The following is a 20375-nucleotide window of genomic DNA, read 5'->3' on the forward strand; positions in this document are numbered from 1 at the left end:
AATTGAAGATTATATAAACTTGATTTTTATTATATAAAAGATAAAAGAAATTTATTAAAGGAAGAAAAAGAGTGCAAGGAAAAAATAAATGGATAATGGAACATTTAGCACATTAAATATGTGTTTAAAAATAATAAACTAGTTATATATTATTTTTTTAATATTATATATTATGATTTTTATTAATTCATATTTTAATAATAATATTAAGAATGTTATTAAATTATATATTATTTTATTAACTTGTATTTAATAATAAATATGTTAAAATATGATTAAATTATTTATTATTATTTATTATTAAATTATATTTAATAATAATCTTATTAAAATTTTAAAATAATAATCATCTATCAAAAAAATTCTACTAAGGGTATTTTGGTTATTTAAGTCTTTTTCCTTATGCCATTAAAACTCTATTCCATTCCATTCAACCAAACAACTGAATTATTGATTACAACTCTATTCTATTAATAGCTCTATTACATTACAGCTCTATTTCATTCCCCCCAACCAAACGTACCCTTAGTTCACTGTAATGGAATACAATTGTAATTGAATAGAGCTGTAATGGTAATCAGTAATTCAATTGTTTGGTTGAATGGAATGGCATAGAGTTGTAATAACATTCTTGTGTTTGGTTGAATGTAATAGATATTGGAATAGTATAAGGAAAAATACTTAAATGACCAAAGTACCCTTAACAAAATTTTTGTAGGTAGTTGATTATTGTTATTAAATTTTAATAAGATTATTGTTAAATAAAATTTAATAAAATAATATATAATTTAGTAACATTCTTAATATAATTATTAATAATATTTAATAATTATTTTAATATAATAATATTATTAAAAATATTTCAATGCCTAATATATTTGCTTCAGTCTAGCCTCTCACCTCTTCTCTTACAAAGAGGTCACAATCGCCAATATAAAAATGAGTTTAACATACAGTATGATAATCCTCTAATAACATTCTATTTTAATAGTCAATTTTAATAGAAGACATATTTTTATATTTTATTTTATCAACATGGTAACAACAATTAATTATAAGGTATATTATTTAAATAATTAATTATTTATAGCAATCTTTTGGTGAAATAAAAACCTTTAAATTTTACATAAAAATTACTAAATTTTAGTAACATTAGATCTTTTCATATGTGAAATAAAAAAATCAAAACTCATAGTCCTTTGTTTTTCAAAAACCATAATCCTTAATTTTATATTATTCAAAAACTCATAGTTCTTTATGTTATTAAAAAACATGAAGAAAACTCGACATAAATACAGAAGGAGCTGAGATACGTAATCCCTTTGTCTCAAAAGCCATTCCTCATTTTATGTTGTTCAAAAACTCATAATTCTTTATGTTATTATCATATAAGAAATAGCGAATTCTCTCCATAGCATTGACTTCTCTTAGAAAGTCAAACTTATATACGATCTTGACAACACAAAGGATAAATAATTAATGACATGCAAAAGAAAAAATAAATCCAAATCCAAGTGGAACGATACTCTCAATTTACATAATTTGAAAAGTAAATAAAAGAAGGATAGATGTGTTTTGGAAGAAACATCAGTGTGAATATAGATATCTGTTTTTCCATTTCCTTGGTAATGGAAAGTAGATCAAATTTGATATCATTCTTCTGAATGTACAGTGCAAATGCTTGCAAGTTACGAATGCCGGTCATCATAAGATCCTGGATTCTCGGATGTTGCACCTGCCATAAACTTGAATGGTCAAAGTCATATAGACATATGAGGCTTAATAAAATACCTATAAATAATCATTTTTTATGTTTGCAATATGCATGTTAAAATGTTAGGAAATCAACTAGTAGAAATCGAATTTCCATTTGCTTATGTATCTTCTAAGAACCAACTTCTGCTTGTCTTAAATGTAGAAACTATAGGTCCATGCAAATTAAAAGCAGATAAACTACAATAGTTATATGGATTATTACCCTTAGAGCTCTCTTCTTTAGCTTGTTCATTATAGAAAATTGTTTGAGCCTAGCTTTCACAGTCTCACCCAATGGAACATTGGGTGCTTTCTTGGCATTTTGTAGCCGTGGATGTTCTGCATACAATAGTTGGGATGATTTTTCATGCATAGAAAATATATATCAACAAAAATAAAGCATGTAACAGAAGATTACCAAGCACTCTTGTACTGTAAGACGCTACTTTGGATCAGGATTAAGCATTTTCTTTTCAAGGTCCTTTGCATTGTCCGAAACCTTAGGCCATGGGTCCTTCTTAAAGTCAATAGCAAAGTGAATAATTGCTTGTGCCACCCTCAGCTCAGTCTCTGTATGCAAACACGAGAAATGTAGTTTATATCTATTTTTTTAAAAGTAAAAGAGTAGATAGTGAACCGTATGCAAAAGAATACATCAAATTCCTGATACATAATATTAAAGATAAATTTAAAAGTTTTTTTTCTTTATATCTCTCTTTTCTTTATCCAAAATCTGGAAGCACACATTGTCTCTACATTTATCTCGAGATATAACCTTCATGATGTTAGATGAAAAAAAGGGATGTACTTGAAAATAGAAAGACAAACCTGCCCAGAATGGTGGCACACCACAAAGTAAAATATAGACGATAACTCCAACACTCCAGACACCAACCTCTGGGCCATAATTACGTTTAAAAACCTCGGAGCCATGTAATATGAGCTTCCCACAATCTCATTGAATCATTCACCTGTTAAAAGAGAGCATTTTTTAGATGATTGATTAAATGCTAAAGTTACATATTTTATATAATTAATTTGGTTAATTTATGAGAATGCACCACTAATTTTGCCATATTTATTGAATTTTGTGCAGGAATACAATTTGGGGCTAAATAGAAGAAAAAGGAAACAATTGGGCTAGATTGAAGAAAGAAGCAAAAAAGGAGGGCCAAAGAAGAATTTTTCCAAGATTAATTAGCTGAAATTTTTGACTTAGTGAGAGATTATTTTGGGATTTATTTTATTATGTGATATTTTTCCTTAATTTCCTATGACTAGTTGGCTCCTAATTTAGTAAATCCCCTAGTATAAATAGAGCTTGTATTGTTCATCAATTCATCAATCAAAAATATTAAGTTCTTGTCTTTCAATACATTCTCTCTTTTCTCACGTAGCATTGTTGTTTCTTTAGTTTCCTTTCCTTCAATTTTTAATTTCCAGTAGCTAATCACCAAATCAAGCCATTTGCAATTCCTTTTTCGATTTTTTCCAAATAGTCAACCACCCCACTTTAATATATCCCAACCCCCATACTCAATCACATCACCCATCTTTTCACCTTTTCTACCTTATTTAATTTATCAAATACCAACATGCCCCAAACCTTAGCCAACTAAACCCATTTTCAGCTTTAGGCCGAAATTAGCCTCGTCAAAACCCGTGAGTTACGAACCCGAGCCATTTAACTCCTAAAATTCCAGTACTTATTACTTCTCCGGATTAAGAGTATGATTTTGTCAACTCATAAAGTCAGATCAACACTAAGTCAAAAAAGACGTTGTTTGATTTAGTGTGGTTAGACGTACAGTTGGAATTCCGAAAGGAACGTTTCTAATCGATTTTCTGTGAACACATTGGCGTGCTAAGTGGAGATTGTTGTTTGGTTCCGTCAAGGGAAGTAGTAACCGGATTTAAATGTCCCACGCGATTGAGGGCATTGGTTCGAGCTAGGCTCTTCTAGAACGCAAAGCTGTCGGAATTCTAAATCACGAACGTTTCGTGGTTGTTCGATCGGTAAGAATTAGTTATTGGACGTTCCATAACTAATTTACACAAGGAAGAGTTGGTGTTCGAGGCATCCTTAGTAGCTATAACTAGCTTATTGGAAAAGAGGAGTTTATCCAATTTCGAGGATCGGTTCAAAAACGAGAAAAATTCGTGTCTAAGCTGAGCTCATTCTAATTAATTTTTCTTAATATTTATTTCACAGTTTTTATTATTCTGTTTTCAACTTTTACTTTTTACGTTATTTTCTATTTATTTCAGGTCATCAATTTTTATTTCTCCTCGAACGTCTTGGGCACGACAGCTGCCCCGACATAAATCTGGTCAAGTGAGCAACAGTTTACAGTAAACCAGTCTCTGAGGGATCGACCCTACCCTCTATACTGTATAATTTGCAAACTAAGGCGTAGGTTTATATTGGTGGATTCGACACCCATCAATGATTGAGCATAAATGTAAAAAGGAGATAACTGAAGCAGTCTTATAGTTGCTTGGACCTATAGTTCCTAAAAAACAACCACTTTGAGATAGAACGATTATGTGTATGTGAAACCATGTTCCACAATGATCCAGCCTTATCCACTCTATTTTCCATATCAAATGCAAGCAGAAGGGTGTCATATGTTCCCATCATAGCTCATTGCCCTTTGCTCAACATCCACTTTGTCACTTGAGTATCAGCGACTTCATGAAATCTAATTTAACTCGAGAATATACTAAACATAACCAAGCTGACAACCACAACTTAAATTATAGCATCTTGAACAAATAGGTTGATCAATAGAAGCACACCAAATAATCATTCAATGAATCTTTCAGCGTGAGAAAACTAGAGGAAGATGTAAAATTTAAGCTCTCTACCCCCTTTCCAAGAAAAAGTAACTCTATACATACTATTTTCTTTACAAACAATAATCCAAAAGTTAAAATATATGGCCAAAGAGTAGCACCATTAAAGAAGAACCCAATGTTTCAATGAAGTCATTTATCCCCACAGAAATTAACAAATAGGTAGTCATATAGAAATGTGTAATTAAAAAAAACTAACACATCTAAGTTCTAACTTTTAACCAAAAAGGCACCACGCATTTAGAAACTATCTTCTGTTACACCCCCTTTTTTTCTTATGGTCAAAAGGGCAGCAGACTAATGATGAAAATATAAAAACGTTAATAGCAACTAAAACTGCAAATGGTGATGCCTAGAATCATTACAACTAAAACTGCATATTAAGCTCGGAAAAATAAATTGATTGCAATCAAAACTGATGCTTAGAATAAAGTAAGCTTGGTTCAAATAGCCACCCGCAGAATAATTCAAGTTTGGTTCAAGCTGCAAATGGTGTTATTGATGAGTAGCCAAAGTCTTCCATGGTTGCAGAAGGAACAATAACCCTAATTTACATAGAAAAAATAAAATGGCTCCTAAAATTTCAGTAAAATGGGTTATCAGTAAGGCTGTGTTTGATAGGGGAAAACCAATTCCGGAATTGGTTTTACACGTTTTCCAGTGTTTGATAGCAGGAAAATATTTTCCTTTTGTAAAACCAATTCCGCAACACGGGAAAACCTATTACAAATTTGGGAAAAATATCTTACGCTTTTGAACTCGGTAAGACATTTTCCGGAAAATGACGCCTTCTTCTCCCCTTTCCCCTTTCCCTTCCCTTTCCCTTTTCCCTTCCCCTTGGGTTGCAAATCAGTTTGGTCAAGGACCTCTTCCGGTTCCTCCTTAATCCAGGTAAGGCTCCTTCTTCTTCTTCTTCTTCTTCCGTTCTTCATTCCTTTTTCTTCTTCTGTTCTTCATCTTCTCTTCTTAGCATATTCTGTTTTGTTTCCCCTCTTTCTCTCTTTCTCAGGCAAATTTACCATGAATTCTTCGTCGGGTCTTGGCTTAAGGCGATGGTCGTTCTTTGATTTCTAACATTTTTATTTTAATGAATTATGCTGATTGTCATCAAATTGAGAGAAAGTATAGTAGCCGATGAAGATTACAGATTATCTATTGGGCTATTCGCCTCCTATTTGGGCGACTTTTCTTGCTGGATGATATTTTGGTTATATTTTGGTTATATACAAATGGTTGATTATGTCATTTAAGCATATATTCTTCATAAATCTCCCCTTGAAAAAAAAAAGAAAAAAAACTTTCTTCAGTTCAATGGTGTTATTCAATGACTACCTTTTTTACTATGCAGGGTGTTGTATACGCCATAGATATGATTATGGAGCCATCATCCTACTAGGTAATCATTTTGGATTTGGTTTTAGCTATTACACAAGCTTCTGAATATAAAATGCTAACATCACACAACTTACTCTTTTTTTGATAAATCACACAACTTACTATCAAATGAATATACAAGGGAACATCTTTGTGGCCAATGTCTAATCCCTTGCTCAAATTACCAGTGATGCCATGGACTTGTGATAGTTCACTATTTGTCTGCTAGTTGAGCAGATATGGAAGAGAGCAAAGCTCTTCCCCAAAACGTAGATGGATAGGATAAGATGTGGACTAGGGTAATCTTTTATATGAAACAGAGTATTATTTGATGGTTTATTGCATTGCCTCTAGTGAGATTCATAGGCATCGTCACTAAATGTATATCATATGATAACCAGTTGGGTTTAGGTTAAGTCTAGAACTGTTTTCTACTTTTGCTTTGTGCATTTTTTAGCTAGGATGAGTTGTACAGGGCAAGTAAAACAAATCTTTAGCTTCTAAGAATTCCCTATTTCTTTTTCTGAAGAATTTTGTCAGCTCTACTTGATTGTACCAAAGCATTAAAGTTGTATAAATATATGAAGCAATGCCCCTAGAAATGTGCAGATGTTACTATTAGCTACTAGCTGCACTTCCTTAGAGTCTTCTATTAGATGTTTTCGTACCAAAGTTCAGTAGTATAACAGTCTGACGCCATATATTTATTTAACTAAAATATGGCTTGTGATATTTTGCTGCATTTGAGGTAATGTTCTTAATAACATTAAGAAAATGATAGTAATTATCCCCTTTCTTTTTAATGCATATTTAAATGGAAATGGTTTTTTGTGATCAAGATGAAAAGAATAGAGCACATATTTCGAAGTGGCTAAGGTTATCCATTAGAATGTATGGAAGTTTTAAAGGAAAGGATTAAACAAATTATACCAAATGATATAACCCCTAAATGATATAATCCAGTTTGAAATGTATGTAACATACTCTGTCAAAAGTTCTAAGAGCAAGTTTGCAGCCTCTTTCTTCTACAGAAGGAGGAGTGCAGTTAAAATTGTGAATGAGAGGTTTATATTTGATCGATTTCTGTCTTTTTCTTCTATAATTTCTTGGCCTTATGATGCGGGGAACCTTATTGAACCCCATATTCTTTTAGGGAAATATAGTCATTTTTCTCATGTTGTACTAGCTGAACTATATTGTTCTTTTATATATGTGCTGCTATAATTTTACTGGGTTTGTTATACATTATCTTAACTCACACGACTTGTACCTGATGCAAATGTCTATATATACATGACAAAAACATTCTAAACATGAAAATATGAGTTGCATTTTACTAATATCTCTTGCGACTGGTGCCTGATGTGATGTCCATATATCCAAACATGAAAATGTTGGTTACAATTTACATATCATGAAGATGGTAGTTATATAATTTTACATTCATGTGTTTTGGTGTGATTGCAGATCAAGGATGGTTTTGCTGAGGGGAAAGACCTGGTTGTGTCTGTTATGTCTGCAATGGGGGAAGAGCAGATCTGTGCTCTCAAAGACATTGGTCCTAAGTAGTTTCAAATTCATTTATTGCAAATCTTAGATGGAACCATAAAAGACTTTGGCAGTACTAAATGCGGTTTTGATGTTTTGTTTTGGGTTTGGATAGAAAAAAAAGAACAACAATATAACTAGTTTCTTGTTGTGCTATGAATTACTGTTTTGCTTTTCTTTTTCAATAATTTTTATTATCTCGTCTTTATTTTTTGTGTTGGTAACATTTAAATTCTAGCTTTTAATTGCATATTACACTTGCATTAGTTACCCAATATATATTAATGTAGCAATTTAAGTTTGACATATCATTTAGTACGAGTTAATACAATATACTAGTTTTTAAAAAAAATGAAATTTTCTAATAATTACAGTATTTTTTTAATTTAAATCCCATGTTAAATATATGTATCACAAGAATCAGATTGGATAAAAGTAGAATCAAATTAATATAAAATTTAAATACAAATAGATGTTTTAATAATGAAGAAGTAAAATCAAATCGGTATAATCTACAAATAGATGAACATTTGGAATTTAATTAGATAAAACTTTTATTAATAAAAAATTTATTTATAAATAAATCATTGCAATATGTGTAAAAATAATTTAAAATATAAAAATTTATTAATATGTATATAAATTTATTAATATATGTAAAAACAACTTTTTCGGAAAATATTTTTAGGAAATCTGTCAAACAGCAGAAAATATTTTACACAGATTCAATCAAACACCAAAAAATAGTTTCCAGTAAATCATTTTACAGAAAAGTAAAACATTTTCCAGAAATCATTTTACGGAAAACATTTTACTGCCAATCAAACAGACCCTAAATAATAGAATAACTTCAACAACATTAGTACAAAACAAATTTCAATCAGTGGGTATACAGTAACAGTGAAATCACTAAATAAATGCAACACAAACATCATTAAAAATCGAAATTAAACTTCAAATACTAAATCCATACCATAACTAAAAACTATAGCCAATATAGAACAAATAAGCAAATTAAACTTACAATTCTAACAAGATTGAGTGCCTTTTTTCCAGAGCCAGCTGAATCTCTTTTTTTCCACAAGTGATGCTCGTTCTTTCCAACCTTTTTCACTGGTTTTCGGCACCCTAAAAAATTTAGTAACTTTGGGCTTCTAATTCAAGATTTTGATAAACTGAATTCAATCTTTTAAAGGAGACCCACTTTTCAACAACTCTGAAAATGCCCAGTGATTATTCACCTAGCTTTTGTGAACATTTAACATAGGGAGTTCTGCAAATTGAAAACCCATGTCCTAATGAAAAAGCTACTTCGTTTTGAACCTAGAAAAAAATTCAACCTTTTTCAATTACAAATGTTCTATATGGCAACCTGGAAAAGGAAAATGAAACTTGAAAGTTTCAATTTATCAACCTTATTTTTGGACCATGTAGATAATGGATAAATTCTTAAATGAATACGGCTATAAGCCATTGAATTACTTCTCTATTCAAGAGAAAAAAAAAACTTACCATCAAAACAAGCAGGGCCTTACCGAGCACCAAACGATTCTAAGGATGGGTTGGAACCGCTTAGGAGTGGTAAACGAAGTGTGGGTATTTGGCTTTCAAGTTGATTTGTTTCCTTTCAGGTTGATTTGAGCGTGAGATTGTTGATGGCTAAAGAAAAAAAAAGTGAAGCCGTTGAGAAATTTCAGTCTGAAGGTGTTTTCGGAAGGGAAAAGAATGTCATTCGGTGGAGAGGCTAGAATAGCCAATTCGGCACCTCCTCCCTTGAATGGCTATTCAACGATTTTCAGAATGAAGTTGTAATCGCCATTCGGCATTTTAAGCTTTCCAATGAACCAAACCTCTACTTTACTGTAGAAATTGGAACCGTCCTGTAATGGCTTTGCCATTACATTGAACCAAACGAAGCGTTAAAGAATTTTAGGAAATACAAGTGAATATTGAATACCCAAAATTTTAAAGTGAATTTCTCTTCATTTCTTTCAAGAAAGAAAAACAAATACTGAGTACCCAAATTGCTAAATCTTGAAAGTCCTAATCTTAAATCTTAAATTAGGAAAAAGGATTAGGTGTTGTGTGCTCTTTATTCTGACGAGATAGATTAAGGGCCAGCTCTTCATTGCTTTTGAGAATGATTTTGAAAAGTGCGGTGAAAAAGTGCTAGAAGTGCTTTTGAAAAATTTGAGTGTTTGGTATTGCTGTCAAAAAGTGCTTTTGAAGAATAAAATGTCCATTTTAGACATGATATTATAAAGTAACAAATATGTATTTAAATAATATTCAAATTAATTAATATTATGATATTTTAGCAAAAATATAAAAATATTTTTTTATATATAATATTAATTTTAAATATTTCTAAGTAATTAATATTAATTATTTATTAAATTTAATTAGAGTATATAAACTATATTTAAATATTTAAATATAATAATTAAATATTTGTAATTAAGTATTGACACAATTGTATTATTTTAAAATTTATTTTTTATTTTTAATTAATACTTTTAACACATTTGTATTATTTTATTTTAAAATTTATTTGAATATATACTCATATTAAATATTAACATAACATAAAAAACATAAACCTAAAAAATTAAAACATTACATATATTTGGATTAAAGTTTTAAAAAGGGATAATATTTATATACCAAATATAAATACTAAAAATTCTACAATAAAAAACAAAATACTAAAAGTAATAAATAACTTAAGAATTATATTTCACATCCAAATATAATATTCATATATTGACAAAATTTATATATGTATTTGATGTTCTAAACAAAAAAATGGTTTCTCAATACCTACATCTATCTATGTTTTACAAATTAAACTCTAATACGAATTCCAACCATTTGGTTTGGGGAGTACTGGAATTTGGTAATGAACAAGGGAATAAGTACAATGATCCATGTAACACGAACTTTTTGTTAAGTCCTACTAGGATACACCAATCCTAAACTCGAGAGTTCCTCAGGGGGCACAACAACAGTGTACTGAAATGCAATCTGCACTATAGGTAGTTCAGAAGAATGTCTCTAAAAGAAAAAGGAGATTAAAATATTTAAATAATATAACAGTAATGCTCCACAAATTGCTATCAACAAAAAAAGGTAGCACAACCACAAAACACTTAAAGGGAGCATGTTTCAAGCATTTAGGTGGGCCCATCTGATGCAGGCAAGAAACTAATACAATGAGAAAAAATATATATAATCATAATAACATTGTATAATCTGAGCATAATGAATATATTTTATTGAATCAAGAGAACTCAAAGAAAGTAGAACACTAAGCTATAAGATTCTATGCCAGATGAAGTCCCTGCATTCTAGAGCAAAATAGTCCAGAATGTATGTCCATTAGATTCAACAATAAAAAATACTAGTAATATTGACTGTGGCAGCCAAAGAACGAAATTGTAACGAGTAATTAATATCTGTAAAATCAAACATTATTAGCGAAATCAAAATCATAAGCATATGTTGCAAAAAAATCACAACAAATGATGTGCTGAACATTTTCATATTGTGGATCTGGGAAAAAGTGACCATACTGCAAAAGGTGGGATTGAAAGAAGTGAGAAATCAAAAATTATTAGATGATATTTCCCCAGTAAGAAAATTTGAAAGTAGAAAGAGGAAAACTTACAGAATGGCCAGGCTTGAATTCAGTAGATGTCCTCAATCTTAGTATGCAATTAAAAGCATATGGTCGACTTAGCATTCGGTACCTGCAAAGTAAGATCGATAACAGAACTCAAATGGAATATCCATATAATTAACTCAAGTAGATATGAAGTATCCATATAAACATATACTTTGTCATCTTTAAAAAAGAATAAATTAGAGGAACTTATAGCACTAACATGTCCTGAGGAAGTGTTGAATCATCTGTATTTGCATATAAGAACATTTATGTCCTATACCATTAACCATGTTCTCACTCAAATGTGAGCCTAAAAAAGAGATGAATATCCATAGCATTTATGTCCTATGGTTTAGAAGTTCTCCAGTTTTCTCAAGATTATGAATCAGCCTTCATTTTAAAGCATGAACAGTGTCCCCCAAGACCATTTCAGAATGGCAGCTTCTTGCTCGGACATGACAACACAAGTTCAGCAACAGAAAGGTATCAGGAGGGAACCAGGATTCGTTATATCATTATTTAAAGAAACAATCATCCTTTACCATTACAACTAGAGAATCATATGCCAAAATATACAGAACTACACCAAGAATAAAATAGGTGAAAAATATTACCTGTTTTGCAGCAGATGAGTAACTTCTCAAGACAGACACTGCAGGCAGAATCTTCTTAAATGATTGCCCCAACATCTAAATAAACAAAAAAGATTGTTTTTTAAAAAAAAAAACCAATCAGATTAACTGAAACGTCATAGGTATATGAAAGAGCAGGAGAGTTTCCAGAACTCACCCTTTGCCTTGCTATTGCTAACATATTTCCTCATCCACTTTGCTTTTCTCTGAACAACAATACAACAAGCTATTTGTTAATTGTTCCTTGCAATGCTAATCCCAGTTTCATATAAATCAAAGATGCATTAAATAAATGCTAGTGCAATTAAAGCATTGATTAGTGTAAAATGCTTATTTCACTCACTAACTATGAGGATTATCTATTCAAACAAGTAAATCTGAGAACTATTCACTAAAATATGATTCAGAAAAATAAACGAAATTATATTTATATAAATCGAGAAATCTAAATCAGAAAACATATATTCATATAAGATGCTGGAAAGTGGGAACCAAACGGTAATGGATGGAAAATCAAATCGGATCAAGAAGATAAGAAAAACGTACCTGCTTTTGATGTAATGTAAAAAAAAAAGAAAAAGAGAGTGTGGAATTAGTGTTTTCTGAAAGGAAATTAATCGGCAGGGAGATGACCAATACTGAAATTGGAGAGACGCAGGTGGGGGCGGTGAGCTAACGCATCTGCTGTGCTGAAAATTAAAACAGAAATAGAAATAAATAAAAATAAGGAATGTTTTCTATAAACATACTTAAAAAGAGTGACAGCAGCGACCAAAGTGATATCAAGGGTCAGGAATCAACTGGGAAAACAACCAACAATCAACTAGAAAATCCTCCAAAGAGAAGCACCGATGGTGGAGAAGAGGAGAAAATATACAGAAGAAATAATGATAAAAATCAATCCCAAAATAAAGACAAACAAAAATATACAGAAGAAGAGAAGAAAAACATAAACTTACCGGTGGTGGAGAAGAGGAACAAAGAACCAGATACTTCTTCAGTGAAGAAGAGGAACAAAGAAACGGCAGAAACAAAGAACCAGCAATGAAAAACGTTGTTGTGTGTTGTGTGGCTAAAAAAAGTAAAAGATCAGCCCAAAAGCAATTTTTGGCTGAAAACGGTAAAAAAATTTGTTTTTTCATCTGCCCAAAAAAAACTTCAAGTAAGTTAAAAATTTGCAAGAGATGCAGTGTGTTCTTTATTACTTTTGACAGAAAAGTGTTTTTGCATGTAAAAGCCCATCTCAGATGGAATAAAGAACACAGCCTAAATCTTAAATCTAAAAATTAATTGGTATCTCATTTTAAGAGTTCTCCTATACTTTCAAAAGGAAATAATTTTACGAATGCAAACTAAAGAAAAGACTGTCCAGCTGGTTAAAAATAATAATGCATGAGAGTATGCTAAGTCAATATTTGTAATCTATATACAAACTTTAAATCAGAGATGATTTTTGGGATGGTTTTCAAATTTGTTCGTTTTATCATATAAGATAATAGTTGAGATGATTTTTGTTTTGAAATTATTTTAAATTATTTTATCTTTTCTGATAAAAAATAAAAAAATTTTGATCTCAAAAGCCGACCTCTTTATTGATGAATAGAATAAAGAAAAAAACAATTAAATGAATCAACAGTTAAAAGAAAAACATGAAAAAGAACCCTCAATCATGGGATTCCTACCGACAGTTACTTAACAAAATCATTAACAATACTAAATATAGAGAAACCAAAACAAGAAATGGAGCCTTCAAAAATCAAATCCTCACAACCCTTCAAAGAAAACCAACAGTTCTATGGAGGTTCATGAAGACAACAGTCTTCTGCAGCGATTGCTTCTACCAACGTCAGAGCTTCTTCAACCCAGTAACCATCCTCACCTCGACTTAATCCCATTTTGCGCCATTGCATGCGTTGTTTTGTTACCATATTGGCCAATGAAGTGGAAGGCGCAGGCATGAAACTCCTTTGCTATCTCCTTTGCAGACTAGTTAAGAGCACTTATATCCGAAAAATCCTATTCATGGTTGTTAATCTTCCTGATAACATATCTTAAGTCTCCCTTGACTGTTATTGACAGAAAACCTAACTCTTTAGGAAATCGGAACTCGTGTATCACCGTAACTACTTCTGCTACAAATACCGAAAGAACAAGGTAAGTGATTTTGCAACAAGCTCTCAAAATTTCCCCATTTTCATCTCGAATCACAACCCCTGCTGCAGCTTTCTTTTGATTTAATCTAAACCCTGCATCAACGTTTATTTTGACCACCCCTGCAGGTGGCAGAGACCACCGAACTTGAACGTCGGAGACTACACCATTATTCGTATGGATCATAGAGACCAACTCCACACAATAGTTGCAAATGAAGCTAACAATCTCACGTACACTCTGGTTTGTTCCCTCATGCACCATACGATTCCGGGCAAACCATATAGCCCACATCGTAACACAAATTTCATTATGTTTTGTTGTATGATGTATCTTTAGTATCCATGAAAGCCACTCATGGAAATCCATTTGAGCACTAACCACATGCAAAGGGTAACCCAACATTACCCACACATCTTTTGCTTTAGCACAAAATCTTAGCACATGGTTCACTGTCTCATAATCAACATTACACCTCGGATAGCTTAGGTTATTTGCAACTCTTCTATTGTATAAGCATGATCTAGTGGCTACAGAACCATGAACAAATTTCCACAAAGCTATTTTGATTTTCGGGGGACATCTAGTTGCCCGAATTTGCTTGAAAACATCATGCCTAGATGATAAAGGAGTCAGCTGTTGGAATAATAAACGATAACCACTACGAACAGAGTAGATACCCGAGTGTTCACCGCGCCACACGAGACAATCCCCTTAATGAATAGACGGTAAAGGAATACCCTGAATGAGGATTGCGTCAGCAACTACAAAAAGCAAGTCAATCAAATCCCGATTCCAACCCATTCCATTTGGCAAAATAAGCTCAGACACCCTTTCAATATTACTTGATCTAGAAGTTTGAACTTTTCCAGGTAAAGATCTTGGCACCCAACAGTCCTCCCAAATGTTAATGCTTTCACCTATCCCCACATTCCATTTAAGCCCCATCTCAATTAATTTCCTGGCACTCCAGATGCCCCTCCAAACGAGTGATGGTTTGGAACCTAACTGAGCACTAAGAAACCTTGTATTAGGAAAGTATTTGGCCCTTAGAATACGCACCATGAACGACGTAGGATGCTTTGAAACCTAACTAAGCACTAAGAAACCTTGTATTAGGAAAGTATTTGGCTATTAGAATACGCACCATCAACGACGTAGTATGCATTAAAATAAACATATATTTAAAATAAAATACAACATTTTGAAAAAAAAACCAATAAATTAAAATAAATAATTTTCAAAATATTTAATGATAATTATATACAACAATTTGAATTTGTCGCTAATACAATTTACTTTTTTTTTTACTTTTTGCTTTAATATATGCTGATTTTTTAATTGGTTAAATAAGTCATATATTTTAAAATTAGAAAAATAGATTGATTTTGGAGAGAGAGTGTGAAAGCGCGTCCGGCTGAGCGAGCTTCCTGTTGACATGTCAGGAAAAGCGTGCCCAACTGGATATGTTTTCTTTAGAAATTTTAGAAAACACTTCTAGCTGGACACGTTTTCTCTGACATGTCAGTAGAAAACTCGTCCAGTTAGACGCACTTTCACATGATCTCTCCAAAATCGACCTAATTCCTTAAATTAAAAAAAAAACCTATTTAACCAATTAAAAAAACGACATATTTAACTTATTTAACCATTCTTTTATACATTGCACCCAAAAATTTGAGATCATAAATACAATATAGAAACAAAAAATCCCACCTAAAAACATATCACCAAACAATTTTGTATATATTTTCTAAACAATTATCTCGTTACATATAAAAAAATGTCACTCTAAAAAATTTACAAATAATCCATTTTTTCTAAACAATTTTTTTTTCTAATTTTTAATCAATGTCTTAAAGGTGCTAAACATAAAAATTTCTAATTTAAAATTATTAAACTATTTTCTCCAATAAATATTGGACCTTTTTTCATAAATAAAACCATAGAATTATTTCAAAAAATATGTTTTTTAAAGCTTGTAAAAAACGTTTAAAACTGTTAGGAAAAAATTAAAAATTATTTAAATAACATAATTACCAAAAATTTGTTTTTTTAATAAAATAATTTTTATTTATATCCAGTCATACATTTTTAAAGAAATAAATACATCAACTTATTTATATATTGGATAAATATAATTATTTTTGTATGTAATATATAAATATAAAATAGCGCTATACCCATAACTATATTAATTTGTGAAAATTGGATCAAATCAAAATTTTATGTATAAAATTGCATAAAATAAAAGTTTATGTATAAATATGCACATTAAACCAAAGTTTATATATTATTTTAAGATTTATTCCTTTTAATTATTGTTTCACTTATTATTTCTAACAATTTCTTGAATAATCAATTTGAATTTTTTCTCATATCATTCACAAAAATTATATAAAAAATTAGAAAATTTTTAATACATTTTAATTGATATACACACTTAATAAGTACATTGTACGAGTAAGAAAACTAATTACATATATGAAAATGAATAATGACACATAAGAGTTGGAATGAATAAATGAAGTTAATCATGATTTAAACAAATACTTATATTTATATTATTAAAATATTAATATTTTATTTATTATTAAATATTTATAAATTGTAATATTCATTTATAGTTAAAATATTAATATAAACAATTTTCAATAATATATTAAAAATATTATTTAAAATTTAAAATTATTATTGTTAAAGTTTATATTTAAAAGTAAAGTTGTAATATTAAAGAATTTACTATATTAAATATAAATAATTAAATAAGTATGTTTCATATTATTCAACATTTTAATATTTGTGGATTGAGTGTTAGCTTGATTGACATCGATATTTTTGTTAGTGCAAGAGGACGTAAGTTCAAGTGCGCTTCTATTTAAGGGTTGGGGAAGGGCTATGGGTAGTTCTAAGCATTGTATGAAAAAGAGCAGATATGATAAGAATATGTAATGAGATTAATATTAAAAAAAATTATGATATTTGATATTAATATTTTAATATTTTTAAAAATAAAAATAAAAATATCATTAATATAATAATATTATGCTTAATTTAATTTAATTTTTAAATAAAAACCCCATAAATGAACACTTCTTTAAAAAATAACTTAGTTTTTCAAAAATGAACTCAATTAAAAAAAAAGGCTTAATTTCCATTGATTTGTAAGTATTTTTTTGTTGATCAATTTTTTTAATGAATAAAATACAATAAAATGAAAAAAAACATTTTATATAAGTTATTGTTTGATAAATTGAAAAATTAAATGTTGAAAAAAATAAATGTTGAACATTTGAGTGCTAAATTTAAGTTATAAAATTTGTTTGATATATTTTTTAAAATTAATTACCGAATATAATTAGATTGTTTGATAAATAAATTGAAAATATTCTCCATTCAGTGATAAGTAACTCTTATCTACTTTGGGCCATATTTCTTAGGCTTAGGCTTTTTTTTTAAGTTTTATGTTATAGGTTGGATTTCTTAGGATCTAGTTTCATTTTGAACAGTTTGTATTTATTTTATTAATAAAGCCCAATCCGGAAATTTCAAAAAAAAAACTCTTATCTACTTATTATTTATCTTATTTTTTTATATTTGTTTTATCAATTTAATGTATAAAATATTAAAATTTTAAATCATTTATCAAACTGACGCCTAAATCAATTTTTGTGAAACAATCGCACTATTCTTATATAATAATAGAGTTTGAAGTTAGGGTCTGGTTGTTTCACTGAAAATGATTTTTGGAAAATAACTTACCTTCTTGGAAAAATTAATATTTTTTGGTGTTTGGATGAATCTGTGTAAAATATTTTCTGTTGTTTGACAGATATCTTAAAAATATTTCATAAAAATTGTTTTAAATAAAACAAACATACATTTGAGATTTTCTTATCTTTTCATTGTTTAAATGAGTTTATTTTATATCTATAAATTTAAATTAAAAATATTTTTTAAAATTCAGGTTCATTATAACGTCATTTTTTAGTTACAAGACTATCAATTAAGTATTTTTTATTTAAAAATGTGACATCAACAAAATTGACAAAAAAAAGTTAACAATGTCAACAATTGAACTTGATTTTCAAATTTGAAAAGTAGACGGACTAAATTCTTGAAAATAAAAGTACATAGACTAAATTACAAATTTGTGAATACTATATAGACTTATGACATATTTTAACCTTTATACTACAAAACATTTATTTTTAATATATTTATAATTGTAATAAATATTTATTATTAAAATATTAATATTAAATATTTTCAATAAGATTGAATAATATTATTTAAAATTATTATTTTTAAAATTTATTATTAAAATAAAATTGAAATATTAAATAATTTATTAACAAATTATACTAATTATATGAATAAATATAAATAATTAAATATGTATGTTTAATAATATTAAAAATATAATATTTTATTAATATTTTAATAATTTAAAAAATAAAAATAAAATTTATTATCAATATAATAATATTAAACTTGATTTAAATTAATTAATTTCTTTTCGAAAAATAACTTACGCTTTTCACGACCTGATGCGATCCCGGTCGCATCATGTTATGACTCAAATCGACGACACCGAGATTGGCCTAAACACGAGGGCCCCAAGTGCAAAATGAAGCTTAACCTCAGCTTGTTGAGCTCAATTCAGCTCATTTCCAGATCAATAAGCTCATTTATTTGTTTTGAGTTTATTTCAATTTATTCGTTTTAGTTGCTGGAATTAAATAAATGCAATTAGTTAATTCAGCTCGAATAATTATTAGGTCTTTAATTTGTCAAATCTGGACATTTTTAATTATATGTTAAATATGTTTTATTTTAATGCATGTTTTTTAATATGTCCAGTTAGTACATATCATTAATGTGTCTTAGCTCATTACATCATTTTAATGTGTCTTGTTGCTGCCGATTTAAATATGTTCTAACATGATTTAAGTTGCTGAATTAATTTGCTTTCATGTACATGCATGGACGTCAATGAAGATGCTTCAATGAAGGTGCATTGTAACCGATCACATGGAAGCAAAAATTCATGTCATGCGCATTCTTTAAAGATGAAGAATGTGGCTGTTCGTTTCTGCTCATACAAGAATTAATCAAGAGGAACGAATCTATCCATTCATGCACTCTAAAGGGCATTGTACGGGTTTTAATGTCATGCCTTGAATCTCCAAGATACATGCTTCAAGTTCATGAATAATTAGCTCATTAATTCAGCCAATGTACCAGCGCATACATGCATTGAAAGTAGGGGCTGAATCAGTTTAATGCCTGTTGCCCATTTATATGCTCAAGACGCCATTAAGATTCAATTAAGGGATATGCATGGCACCTTCACCTTTAAGAACGTCCAAGGGAGGAATTGACACATAAATTTAGCACATTGAATGAATAATGTGCATGCACAAAGGGGAGAACGAATTTACAAGGTACATGTTGCCATTCATGAACCAGCCCATCATTAAAGCTTCAATTAAGAGAGATGCATGTCCCATGAACCTAGCATTCGGCCAAGGGGGGATGGATATGATTAAAGATGCACATTCATGGAACAAAGAAGCTTTCTTATTGGTTAAGCATGCATGAACGGTTTTGGGAAGAAACATGATTATTCAACCGTGCATGAACTTACACTATCCATGAATAGAGATTTAATGTTTGAAGTGTGAACATTTTTTTAATAGTTGAGTGAACACAAAGATGCCGAATTTAAATGGTCATTCTTTGTATCTATAAATAGTTTGTAATAGGTCATTTGCAAGGTTAGCTTACTGAACTTTGTTATTTTATGAATTATAAACTTTGTGAGTTTTATTCAACTTTCATTGTTCTTGGTGATTCGATCTGACTTATCTAGCATTGCTAACGGCGTCATCCAATCTCCGTTCCTGAACTTATCACTTTTGTGTGTGGCGTTCACCTATACCGTTGGTTTCTATCTTTATAGATAACGGGTCTCGGTTTTATCCAACTTTTCGCCAATCACCTTAAAACATTTAAGGATCGGGTCCTTAACCTTTGTTACGGGTTCATTCTTGTTTTGAGTTCACTATACCATCCATCCATCATATTTACTTTGTTTTATCCGCTGCCTAAATAGCTATTTTTATAACTTAGCCAATTTATTGAATTAAAAACGAGAACTACTTAATTTGACGATCGGGCAATTTTTACGACTCAAATCATCACCGAAACGAGTTCGTATCACGACCATAAGTAATTTTACAAAAAAATAATTTGTTTTACATTAATTTTAAGCCATTTTCTGATGATGAAACTGTTTTTTTAAAAACAAATACACAAAAAGGGAGAACAAATTTTCCCTAAAACACAGGCCAACCATTATTGTCAGAAACCTATAACATACCCAATATTGT

The 20375-nt window shown here is 29.9% G+C and overlaps 1 protein-coding gene, 1 long non-coding RNA gene and 1 pseudogene across 17 annotated transcripts; all 3 read right to left on the reverse strand.

Annotated features, from left to right (window-relative positions):
* Positions 1–1474: 1474 nt before the first annotated feature.
* LOC121223184 (calcium-dependent protein kinase 32-like) lies at positions 1475–3308 on the reverse strand (annotated as a pseudogene).
* A 5159-nt stretch (positions 3309–8467) lies between these two features.
* Positions 8468–9533, reverse strand: LOC121223315 (uncharacterized). Its single transcript, XR_005920608.1, has 2 exons — positions 9046–9533; positions 8468–8905 (listed from the first exon to the last, which is right to left on the reverse strand). It is a non-coding gene; the product is annotated as an uncharacterized lncRNA (long non-coding RNA).
* A 763-nt stretch (positions 9534–10296) lies between these two features.
* Positions 10297–13173, reverse strand: LOC107921135 (uncharacterized). Of its 16 annotated transcripts, none has more exons than XR_005920620.1 (6): positions 12789–12948; positions 12376–12518; positions 11987–12035; positions 11812–11886; positions 11201–11282; positions 10297–10557 (listed from the first exon to the last, which is right to left on the reverse strand). XR_005920620.1 is itself a non-coding variant. In XM_041104518.1 (3 exons), the coding sequence occupies exons 1-3, from the start codon at positions 11462–11464 to the stop codon at positions 10997–10999; spliced, it is 237 nt and encodes a 78-aa protein (XP_040960452.1). In that variant the 5' UTR covers positions 11465–11805; the 3' UTR covers positions 10759–10996. The 16 variants fall into 16 exon arrangements, 1 of the variants encoding a protein (XP_040960452.1); XR_005920618.1 differs by having other exon boundaries at positions 10297–10562; XR_005920614.1 differs by lacking the exon at positions 10297–10557 and adding an exon at positions 10759–11104 and having other exon boundaries at positions 12789–12964.
* Positions 13174–20375: the final 7202 nt, after the last annotated feature.

Source organism: Gossypium hirsutum, chromosome D11 (genome assembly GCF_007990345.1).
Source record: "Gossypium hirsutum isolate 1008001.06 chromosome D11, Gossypium_hirsutum_v2.1, whole genome shotgun sequence".
In the NCBI taxonomy this organism is placed as follows: domain Eukaryota; kingdom Viridiplantae; phylum Streptophyta; class Magnoliopsida; order Malvales; family Malvaceae; genus Gossypium; species Gossypium hirsutum.

Excerpts from the sequence above, each read along its gene's own strand:
- LOC107921135 (XM_041104518.1), bottom strand. The coding sequence starts at position 11,464 with ATGTTCTTATATGCAAATACAGATGATTCAACACTTCCTCAGGACAT. Across the intron at positions 11,283-11,417 it reads TCAACACTTCCTCAGGACAT|GTACCGAATGCTAAGTCGAC; the intron begins GTTAGTGCTATA and ends CTTACTTTGCAG. Across the intron at positions 11,105-11,200 it reads AATTCAAGCCTGGCCATTCT|TATGGTCACTTTTTCCCAGA; the intron begins GTAAGTTTTCCT and ends CACCTTTTGCAG.